This window comes from Chrysochloris asiatica, unplaced genomic scaffold (assembly GCF_000296735.1).
Source record: "Chrysochloris asiatica unplaced genomic scaffold, ChrAsi1.0 scaffold00018, whole genome shotgun sequence".
Lineage (NCBI taxonomy): Eukaryota > Metazoa > Chordata > Mammalia > Afrosoricida > Chrysochloridae > Chrysochloris > Chrysochloris asiatica.
Window position 1 is genome coordinate 9559218 of NW_006408536.1, and position 12333 is coordinate 9571550.

The 12333-nt window shown below is 40.1% G+C and overlaps 1 protein-coding gene across 2 annotated transcripts in view; it reads left to right on the forward strand.

Moving 5' to 3' along the window:
* ACOT9 (acyl-CoA thioesterase 9) overlaps positions 1–12333 on the forward strand; it is a 39516-nt gene that overhangs the window by 3805 nt on the left and 23378 nt on the right. Inside the window, exons 2-4 of one of the 2 annotated variants that reach the window (XM_006835570.1) lie at positions 5353–5450; positions 8167–8193; positions 8811–8856. In XM_006835570.1, the coding sequence (XP_006835633.1) occupies positions 5353–5450; positions 8167–8193; positions 8811–8856 (171 nt within the window). The remainder of the gene's footprint in view (positions 1–5352; positions 5451–8166; positions 8194–8810; positions 8857–12333) is intronic. The other variant, XM_006835571.1, reaches the window with a different exon arrangement.

Here is a 12333-nt window from a genome sequence, read left to right on the forward strand (position 1 = left end):
TTTCATAAAACTTTACTTGCGTGGGATAGCAAAGAGATTGTTGGATGATTTCTGCATTCCCATTCCTTGTTCTTTGCAAGTTCCGTCAATGCACCTTGGACTTCTTTCTTCAGTATCATTGGCTCTTGATCATATGCTACCTCTTGAAATGGTTGAACATCAACCATTTCCTTTTGGTACAGTGACTCTGTGTATTGCTTCCATCTTCTTTTGATGCTTTCCACATCGTTCAGTAATTTTTGCCAAGAGAATCCTTCAATAATGAAACTTGAAGGTGAATTTTTTCTTCAGTTCCCCCAGCTTGAGAAATCCTGAGCGTGTTCTTCCCTTTTGATTTTCTGACTCCAGATCTTTGCACATTTCGTTGTAATGTTTAACTGTGTCTTCTGTAGCTGACCTTTGAAATTTTCTGTTCAGCTCTTGTACCTCCTCATTTCTTCCATTTGTTTTAGCATCTCTCTATGCTGGAGAGCAAGTTTCAATGTCTCTTCTGACATCCATTTTGACCTTTTCCTTCTCTCTTGTCTTATTAATGATTTTTTGCTTTCTTCATGTATGATGTTCTTGATATCATCCCACAACTCTTCTAGTTTTCGGTCATTAGTGTTTAATGTATCAAATCTATTCGTCAGATGATCTCTAAATTCAGGTGGTATATATTCAAGGTCATATTTTGGCTTGCGTGGACTTGTTTTCATTTCCTTCAGCTTCAGTCTGAATTTGCATATGAGCAATTGATGGTCTGTTCCACAGTCTGACCCTGGCCTTGTTTTGGTTGATGACATGGAGCTTTTTCACTGTCTCTTTCTGCAGATGTAGTCAATGTGATTTCTCTGTATTCCATCTGGTGAGGTCCATGTGTATAGTCATCTCTCATGATATCTAAAGAAGGTATCTGAAATGAACAAAACCATTGGTTTTGCAGAATTCTATCATGTAATCTCCAGCATCATTTCTGTCACCAAGACCATATTTTCCAGATACTAATCTTTCCTCTTTGTTCCCAACCTTTGCATTCCAATTACCAGTAATGATCAATACATCTTGATTGCATGTTTGATCAATTTCAGATTGAAGAATTTGGTAGAATTCTTCTATTTCGTCCTCACTGGCTTTAGTGGTTGGTGCGTAAATTTGAATACTAGTGGTATTAACTGGGCTTCCCTGTTTGTGGTTGTTGTGAAGTGCTGTCGAGTCGATTCCGACCCACAGTGACCCTGTATAGGGTTTCCGAGGATCAGCTGGTGAGCTTGAACTGCCAACCTTGCAGTTAAATGGCTTTGCAGTTTGGTGCATTAACCCACAGCGCCACGCCAGGACTCCAGTCTTCCCTGTAGATGCATGGATATTATCCTATCACAGACAGCATTGTACGTTCTTTTAGATGATGAATGCAATAGCATTCCTCTTCAATTTGTCATTCCTGGCATAGTAAACCATGTGGTTTTCCGATTCAAAGTGGCCAATACCAGTCCATTTCAGCTCATATCGATGTTTTGTTTATGCATTCTGTTTATTTTTGACAACTTCCAATTTTCCTAGATTAGTACTTCTGATTATTAATGGATGGTTTACAGCTGTTTCTCTTCATTTTGAGTTGTGCCCCATCAGCAAATGAAGGTACCTCTGGCTTTACTCCCACGGGCTTTACTCTATTAGCATCATCGTGGTCAACTCTACTCTGAGGAGGCAGCTCTTCACCAGTCACATTTTGAGTGCCTTTCTCCCTGATGGGCTCATTTTCTGGCACTGTATTTGACAGTGTTTCTCTGCTATTCATAAGGTTTTCAGTGACTAAATATTCAGAAGTAGTTCGTCACTCCTTCTTTCTAGTCTGTCTTCATCTGGAAGCTCATCTGAAACCTGTCAACCATGGGTTACCCTGCTGGTATTTAAAATACCCGTGACATAGCTTTCAGAATCACAGCAACTCACAAACCACCAGTTCGACAAACTGACAGACGATGGTGGTCAGTTATCTTATATCTCAGTCAAATCTGACTCTTACAGTGACCCTATAGGGCAGAATAGAACTGCTCCATAGGATTTCCAAGGATGTAAATCTTTACAGAAACAGAATACCTCATATATCTCCTGAGTAGTGGCTGGTGGGTTTGAGCCCATGGCTTAATCCATTGTGCCACCAGGGTTTTGACTCATTGTTGTTGTTAAGTGCTCTTGAGTCAGTCTCGGCTCATAGCATCCTTGTGTAGAATTTCTGAGGAGTGCCTGGTGAGCTTGAACTGCCGATCTTACCAGTGCATTAACCCACGACACCACACCAGGACTCTTTTGACTCATGTTGTTGTTGTCAAGTGCCGTCGAGTCAGTGCCGACCCATATTAACCCTGTATTAGGTTTCCAAGGAGCAGCTGGTGAGCTTGAACCGCCGACCTTGCAGTTCAACTGGCTTTGCAGTCTGGCGCATTAACTCACAGCACCACACCTTTGACTCGTTGAGTCGGTTCCAACTCATAGTGACCCTGCACAGGGTTTTTAAGGCTGCAGATCTTTACAGGAGCAGAAAGCCTCATCTTTCTCCCACGGAACAGCTGAGCTGGTAGATTTGAACTGCCAGCCTTGAGGTTAGCAGTCCAATTCGTAACCACTACACTACCAGACTCATAGCAACCCTATTATATCAGTAGTCTGTTGTTATGTCCTGTTAAGGCGGTTCCTAACCCTTCTTGCCTTCTGCTCTTTATCTTTGGGCTGATACTGCTGTTTGATCTTGAATTGTTGACTATTCTAAAGAATGCTAATGCCTGATTGCTATAGGATGTGCATCCCTCCCTAATGTTATTGTTTACCTTATAGACCTGTCTAATGTTTGGCTGAAAATTGAACCAAGGGGTTGAGTTTAGTTCTGTGCTGAAAGGGTGACTAAGGACTGTGGGCTCTGTCTCTATCAGATCAGTAGTTTTGGTCTTTCCAAATTTCGTAAGGTACACATGCAAAGAACAAGGCTATAGGACCATAATTTTCTAAATAAATTGGCCCAATTATTTCTCTGTATTCATTAGTTTCCTCCAGTTTTTCCATTTGGTTCTACATTCAGAGATGGTTCATCTAAATTTCTGGTTCTTTTTTACTGTTAGGAGAGATTTTGGAGAAATTTCACTTTTTGGAATAATAATCCAAAAAACCTACTACTATCTAGTCGATTCTGATTCACAGTGACTTAATAGAACAGAGTGGACATATTCCTTAGAGAATCTCAGCTTTATGAGAGCCTACAGCTCATCGTTCTCCTGAGAAGCTACTGGTGTGTTTGAACCACCAACTTTGCTGTTAGCAGGCCAACTGCATCACCAGGACTCCTTGGAATAATAATGCTGTTAAGTGCCATCGAGTTGGTTCGACTCATAGTGACCCTGTACAGGATTTCCAGAGGAGCAGCTAGTGGGTTTGAACTGCCGACTGCAACAAACCCAGGGTTGCTATGAGTTGGAACCGACTCCATGGCACACCACCAACAACAACAACACTTTCTAGGACTTGTCAGTGTACTAGGAACCTCTCCTATGAGTTTAACATGTGTTCACTTCTTTATTCGTAAGCCAGTCTTAATGGGATGTTGTTGTTAAGTGCCATCGAGTTGGTTCCAGGTTTCTGAGGAGCGACTGGTGGGTTTGAACTACTGACCTTTGGTTAGCAGTCCAGTTATTATCCCTATTTAACAAATAAGGTAACTGAGGCTCAGAGAAGTTGGATAACTTGCCCAGTGTTACTCAGTTAATAAACAGCGTGGTTACCATCTCCACCTCTCTTTTATACTACCTCTCAACATAGGCAGGATTTATTCCAGCAGCACTAGTGTTAAAACTACAATGTAGATTTCACAAAATGTTTTTACTGAGATTATTCCTGAATGCTGTAATCCAGCAGAGTAATCTACAGTGACTGGAGCTCTAAAACTAACACTGTTTTTTTTGTTAGGCATTACTTGACTGGACACTGGGTAGTGAGAATTACTAGGAACTTGAATTAGAATGAGGTGACAGATATGGGGTTCATGACCTTGTCAATGCCTTGCCTTCAATCCCAGTAGTAGTGTGTGGCCAGTCTAGACAGTAGTTTGAGCATAATCTTAATGAGGTGACCCACTTGGTCTGTGTCCCTCATGGACCTGTTTGCTTCTTGTGCTCTCTAATAGCATTGAGATAGCCGCCTTTGATCCTTAGGATAAAATGCTGGTATCACACCAAATAGTACCATTGCTGTTTATAGATGGCATCTTTATACATGGTGGCGGTGGTTGTGTGTCATCGATGCAATTCCGACTCATAGTGACCCATATAGGGCTTCCGAGGCCGTAAATTTTTCTGTCAGAAAGCCTCATTTTTCTTCTGTGGAGCGACTGGTAGATTAGCATTACCGATCTTGTGGTTGGTTAGCAGCCTAGCTCCTAATGCCTACGCTGCCATGGCTCTTTAGCTTTATATATATATGTATATATATACATATATGTGTGTGTGTGTGTGTGTGTGTGTGTGTTGTGGTTAAGTGTTGTCGAGTCAGTTTTGACTCTTAGCGACCCTGTATAGGGTTTCCAAGGAGCAGCTGGTGACCTTGAACTGCCAACCTTGAGGTTCAAACTGATCTTGTAGTCTAGTGCATTAACCCACACCACCACACCAGGGCTCCTATCTTTATAAATGTTATAAAATAAAGTTTAATCTTTTTTGTGATGTCATGGTGAGGAGGCAGTTCTTTAGCCATAGTGAGCTAAAACCAAGTTAAAATAACTTATTTGTGGAGAACAGGTTAGGCAAATTTGGGGAAATAGCTTTCAATTCATTCTAGTGAGGGTTTAAGAGGTTTCTGTGTAAGTCCAACAATTTCTCTGAGTCTCGAAAGGGTTAATTCGGGATTCAAAGTTGATTAACTTTTGGTTGGGGTTAATTTGTTTATTGAGGAAATATGGTGTGATAGTAAAGAGCAGACTGAATGTTCATAATTTGCTCAGCTGGTTGCCAAATCGATTCTGGGCTTCTGTAGCTAATAAAGGAGAGCAAGAATAAATGCATTAAACCTGGTTGAACCATTATAAATTGGACTCCTGGTGTGGCGCCAGACTGCAAAGCCATTTGAACTACAAGGTCGGTGGTTCAAGTTCACCAGCTGCCCCTGGAAACCCTATACAGGGTCGCTTTGGGTTGGAACTGACTCAACGGCACTTAACAACAAAAATAACTGGAAATGTACATATACTTGTGAAACAACTATAGACCCTTCTGAGATAGTATCTACTAAGGGCACGTGGCCAGGTACTCTGGGAAGAGGCACAGGTCTTTGAAGTTGCCAAGGAAGAACCATGAAACCTACTTTAAATTTTGTTTTATTTCACAGGCTTAGTACCTTATACAAGGGGCTGCTTACTCCTGGCAGAAGACTGACGCAAGGATCTCAGGATCCCAAGAAACAAGGACCCCTCCACATTCAGGAAGGCAAGGAAAAGTGTTTACCTTTTATTCTGATGTGGCAAAAAAACCCAAAAAACCCTCTGGGAGGCTTCTAGAACAATAGTTTAGGGAACATCAGGGGCGTTAAAGGTAGATGTTTTACAAAGTGTTTTGTTTATAAATAACTAGAACAGCAGCTGTAATAGCTTTGGGTAAAAATCACATTCAGAATTTCAGCTATTGTTTCTGGGTACCTTGGGGACTAAACTCTAAATGATGTCCACTTCCTGTGCATAGATACGGAAGGTGGTGGTGGTGGTGATGTTCTGTGGAGTCAGTTCCCACTCATAGTGACCCTGCATAGGGTTTCCGAGGCTGTAAATCTTTACAGTAGCAGAACATCTTTCTCTTGCAGAACCACTGGTAGTTTTGACTGCTGACATTGAGGTTAGCAGCCCGACTTGTAAGCACTACGCTATCAGAGCTCCTTACTGAAGGGGGAGGCATGGCAAAAAAAACAAACCCCAAAAAACCTAATGTGTAAGTAAAAAGTATGCCCTTCAGGAGATGGGGATACGATTCTTATGATTCAATAGTGAGTCATTGTTATCATGACTAATTGTGATTGTCACAACTGTAAAGGTAGAAGCTTTGTAACATAAAGGGGGGAGTAGTTAATCTTACATTCCAGGAACAGAGGACCCTAGGACCATCAAGGGAGAAGAGCACGAGCAGAATGTGGGACGCTAACCAGAAAAGCGGTGACACCAGAGATGGAAACAGAGGTGATGGCATGGAGAGCTAGAGCAGCTGAAGACTCTAGACTCATGGAAAGAGAAAGACTGTGCTGGCAGCCAGGAGACAGGCTTGCAGAATGTGCCCTTTGGTTGTTTAAATGATTATATGTTCCTGAGTGTTACTGTGAACATCCCAAAACAGAGGGAATAGAAGCAAATACTGTTAAATGATGATGCATAAAGGGGATTGTAATCTTTGCAATGAAACAAAATACAATAGGATGAGTGTAAAACCGATGTTCTCCCAATTCTATCAATTCACAACAAAAGCTTAAAAAAACATACAAACTTTTGCGTAGTCAATAAAGCACAAGTAAACATTTAAAAAATAAAAATAAAAAAGTAGGCCCTTCAGCTATACCAACTAAATGTTCCTGCTGCTGCTTGCTGTTGAGTGGTTTCCGACTCAGCGACCATTTGTAGGGTTTCTGAGGCTGTAAATCTTTACAGGAGCAGAAAGCTTCCTCTTTTTCCCATAGAGCGCCTGGTGGATTTGAACTGCTGACCTTGCAGTTGGCAGCCCAGTGTGTAACCTCGTACACTACCAGTGCTCCTTAAATGCTTCTAGTTCATAGTTTTATAGAGGGATACTGTTAACTCATGCTTAATTGAAATGAATTGCAATTACTAATCTGATATTCAAACTATGGATTGTCTATCAGTTTAGTAGTATTCATTATAATTGACATTGTGACTTATTTAAAGGGCCCAAATAAATATATGTGTATGTATGGTGTATCAATTAAAACTGCACTTGCCTCCTTGACCCTCAGCATCTGCCTCTCCTTACACTGACTTCTTGTTGTTAAATGCCATCAAGTCAGTTCCAAACTCATAGCAACCCTGTATAAGGTTTCCAAGAAGCAACTGGGGGACTTGAACTGCTGACCTGTGGTTCGCAGTCTGATGCTAATACTACAGCGCCACACCAGGAGTCCCTAACACTGACAAAACTAGTAATCATTTTATGTCAGTGAGCATCAGTGGTGTGCATTCTGTTTGTGGTACTTTGTGCACATTCTTTTATTCAAAGAAATGAGGACAATATTAGAAGTAAGACTAATTTGCCAGAGCCCTGGAGGTGCAATGGTTAAACCTCTTGGTTGCTAACCAAAATGTTAGTGGTTTAAACTTACCAACTTCTTTGTGGGAGAAAGATGTAGCACAGCATTGGACAACTTATTTATGAATTATTTTTTGCAGTTCTCTATGACTTTATTGTAATTGGAGCTTACACCAAATCTATAGTATATACACAATTGTTTGACAGAAGAAAAGCATGAGAGCCTAAGTGAATGTTAATCTAACTATGGTGGTGGTGGTGTGCCGTGGAGTCGGTTCCGACTCGTAGCGACCCTGCACAGGGTTTCCAAGGCTATAAATCTTTATGGGAGTAGAAAGCCTCATTTTTCTCCTGTGAACTGTTGGTAGTTTCGAACTGCTGACCTTGAGGTTTAGCAGCCTGACTCATAACCACTAGGCTACCAGAGCTCCTTAATCTAACTGTATTTGACTTTATTTAAGTTACTGAATGAACAAGGATTGCTATTGCTAATATATACATTGTTGTTGGTAAATGCTGTCAAGTTGGTTCCACCTCGTAATGATCCTGTATAGGGTTTCCAAGGAGCAGCTGGTAGGTTTGGACTGTTGACCTTGTGGTTCGCAGTCCAGTTCTGATTTTAACAGCAGTACACCAGGAGTCATGAACAAGGACTACTATTGTTAATAGCTAATATATAGCTATATAGTAGTCCTTGTTCATCCAAAATATATGAAGTCCTGGTATGGCGCTATAGGATAAGCACTGGACTATGAACCAGAAGGTTCTATAAACTAGAATGTGTATTTTGAGATGCTAGGGAAAAAAATTAATTCAACACATTATTTGAAATAACACAAATTCATTTTTTACTTTTGTATCAATACTGGTTATCTAATTTGTTTTCCCTTCATCCATATAGCATGTTCACCTACACATGTGAATCATGGTGTGTGGTAATTTGAATCAACTTTTTTAAAGCGCTTGTTTTTTAGCACTAATTCTTGCACGTTTAGACTGTGGGTGTTAACTAAAATTATATTGTATACTTTGCCTTACATTGCTTTGCTCATTTTTCTGGCTTAAACTTTTCTATTGAATATAGAAGAAATCAGTTATAATAAGGCTCAGATTTGAATATTTTGGTGACCAAGTATTAGTTCCTGAACTAAATAATTTTTCCTAACATTGCTTATAAGGTGTGGAGTCTGTTCATAGTGAGCGAGACTCCATCAGAAAGGGACTCGTCTACTGACATGGGTACAGCTCCGTTGGATGAGTTAACTGGAGTTATTCATTTTCATTGGTTTATATAAACCCCCAGTGATTGGCATGAGGACATTTTGTGGGAGTTTTTTTGCATAGAAAATTGAGTAGTTGTTTCAGGTTTTCAGGGAATAGAGGCCTGATCCCTTCCTTGAACTCTTTGTTGTGGCATTAAATGGAATTCCATAGATATTTAGAGCTTTGGGGTGCATGAATCGCTTTTATAGTTTTTGTTCTTATTGCCCCTAATCAACATCTTATATTTTGTTTCATGGAGCGATCTCTTTATTTTTGTTTCAGTTCGAGATAAATTACGGGAGATAGTAGGCGCATCCACAAACTGGAGGTATGTAGTCTTGTGTTCATTTGTTCTTTAATCCCCAAAATGCTGTACTGGACTATATTTAGGCTCAGTTGATGGTCTTGTAGGGATGGTGCACCCTGTGCTTGGAGATGGGTTGAGAGTTTTTTTAAACTTATCTGATAAGATCAGCATTTGAACATAGTCATCAGTTGATGCATCACTGTTATAAAATAATATGCTTTACAGTGTATTCTGTGCATTCAGATATATTTCCTCATGGAGTCTCATAATAAAACTTGTGATGGTATATATATATATATATATATATATATTTAAATACGTGATGAAACTGAGTCTGAGAGAAGTTGAATGATTAAGTATCAGTTTTTCAAAAACTTACTGTGAATTGAGTAAAGGTTTACAGAGCAAATCATCAGTTTTCCATTCAACAAATCATACACTTCATTTCATCTTGATTGCAATCTTCTTAATGTAACACCACTACTTCCCTGTGTTTCTTGTTTACATTCCTCCTTCTTTCCCCACCCTTAAGAATTTTGTCCTTGGATAAATGCTGCCCTTTTGCTCTCAAATAGTTGCTCGTTCTATAGTGTATATACCTCACTAGTGATGTTTTCCCCTTTCATACGTATCTATTTCTTGGCTGAAAATTGAACAATGGGGGTGAGCTCCGTTCTAGACCTGAAGGGTAACCAAGTTCCCCCAGTCTCTATCTGACCAGCAACCGTTGGTCTTTTTCATGATTTTGAGTTTTGTCCCGCATTTTCTCCCACTCTATCCAGGACCTTCTAATGTGATCCCTTGCAGAGCAGTTGGTAGTGGCAGCTGGGCACCATCTACTTCTGGTCTCCGGGTTCTGGAGATGGGTATTCTCCTGGTCCATTAGTCTACTGTGCTAATTGTTTCTACACAGCTTCAATTTTCATCACTCTTTTTACCTCTGGACAGGGAGAGACCAATAGTTAACACTTTAGATGGTCAGTAATGGCATTTTAAGATCCCAGTTGTTACTCACCAAAGTAGGATGTAGAACATTGTCTTTGTGGATTGTTGTTGTTGTTAGGTACCATCAAGTCAGTACTGACTTTAGCGACCCTGTGCACAACAGAACGAAACATGGCCTGGCCCTGCATCAACCTCACAATCATTGCTACGCTTGAACCCAATGCTGCTGCTACTGTGCCAGTCCATCTCTTATTTAGGGGTCTTCCTCTTTGTCTCCGTTCCTCCACTTTACCAACATGATGTTCTTCTCCAGCGAGAAGATGCCCTGATTCTGAAGTATGAGAGACAAAGTGTGGCCATCCTGCCTTCCAAGAGCATTCTGACTGTATTTCTTCAAGCACAGATTTGTTTGTTCTTTTGACAGTCCATAGTAATTTTAATATTCTCCTCAAATACATCAATTCTTCTGCGATCTTCCTTATTGACTGTCAAACTTTCAAATGCATATGAGGTTATTGAAAATACCATGGCTTGGGTTAGGCACACTTTAGTCTTCAAGCTGGCATCTTTGCTCTTGGACACTTTAGAGCGGTGAGAGGTCTTGTGCAGCAGATCTGCCTAATGCAGTACATCGTTTGATTTCTTGATTGCTGCGTCCATGAGTGTTGATGTTGAGCTGAGCAAAATGAAGTCTTTGACAACTTCAGTCTTTTCTCCATTTATCATGATGTTATTTATTGGTCCAGTGGTGAGGATTTTTGTTTTCTTTACATTGAGGTGTAACCCTTACTGAAGGCTGTGTTCTTTGATCTTTGCTTTCAGCAAGCAAGGTTGTATCATCTGCATATTGAGGTTGTTAATGAGTCGTCTTCTAATCCTGATGCCACATTTTTCTTCATATAACCCAGCTTCTCGGATAATTTGCTCAGCATACAGATTGAATAAGTATGATGAAAGAATATAACCCTGGTGCACACTTTTCTTAATTTTAAACCATTCAGTTTACCCTTGTTCTATTTGAACAACTGCTTCTCAGTCTATGTACAGGTTCCTCATGAGCACAATTAAGTGTTCCAGAATACTCATTCTCCACAATGTTTTCCATAGTTTGCCATGATCCACACAATTGAAAGCTTTTGCATAATCAATAAAACACAGGTGAGCATCTTTCTCATAGTCTCTGCTTTCATTCAAGATCCATCTGACATCAACAGTAATATCCCTCCTTCCATGAACTCATCTAAATCCAGACTGAACCTCGGCCAGTTCTCTGTCACTGTACTGTTGTAGCCATTTATCTTCAGCATTCCATTAGGTCATCTGTCTTTGGAATGGGCACAAGTATGGTTCTCTTTCAATCAGTTGACCAGGTAGCTGTCTTCCAAATCTCTTGGCATAGATGAGTGAGAGCCTCCAGTGCTGCATCAATTTGTTGTAAGATTCCAATTTGTATTCCATCAATTCCCGGTGCCTTGTTGTTTGCCAATGCCTTTAATATACCTTGGACTTCTTCATTCAGGATCACTGGCTCTTGATCATATGATCTTGAAATGGTTGAACATTGACCATTTCTTTTTAGTACAGTGACTCTGTATATTCCTTCTTCTTTTGATCATTCAGTATTTTGCCCAGAGAATCCTTTAATATTTCAAGTCGAGGGTTGCAATTTTTTTTTTTTTTTTTCAGTTCCCTCAACTTGAGAAATGCTGGATGTGTCCTTCCCTTTTGGTTTTCTAACTGCAGGTCTTTGCACATTTCATTATGATATTTGACTTTGTCTTCTTGAGATGACCTTTGAAAGTTTCTGTTGGGTCTTTTACCTCCTCATTTCTTCCATTTTCATTAGTATCTCTCTGCTGAAGATCAAGTTTCTGAGTCTGACATCCATTTTGGTCTTTTCCTTTTTTTTTGTCTTCTTAATGACCTTTGATTTTCTTCCTGTAGATATTCTTGATGTCATCCCCCAACTCTTCTGGTCTTTGGTCTTCAGTGCCTAATGCATCAAATCTGCTCTTAAGATGATCTCTAAATTCAGGTTGGATATGTTCAAAGTCATATTTTGGCTCTTGTGGACATGTTTTAATTTTCTTCAGCTTCAGCCTGAACTTGCATATGAGCAATTGATGGTCTGTTTCACAGTCTGCCCCTGGTCTTGTTTTGATTGATGATATGGAGCTTTTCCACCATCTCTTTCCTCTGGTGAGGTCCATGTGTATAATATTCTTTTATGCTGTTTCAAAAAGGGTTCCAATAAAGAAGTCATTGATTTTGCAAAGAAGTTTTCATAATTTTGCCCCATTTATGTTCCACCACTGGTGTGGCACTTTAGGATAATCACTGGGTCAAACCCAGCAGCCACTCCTTGGAAACCCTATACAGCTATGAGTCGAAAATGACTTAATGGCACTTAACAAGAGCAACAACATGCTCCACCACATTCGTGGATATTTTTTTGCAGCAAAGGTAAGTAAATGCATATTTACAAATACCTCTGTCAAAGCTTTACATATTTTTGGGTATACTTCCACTCGCCTTTTTATACCTGTTCAACCT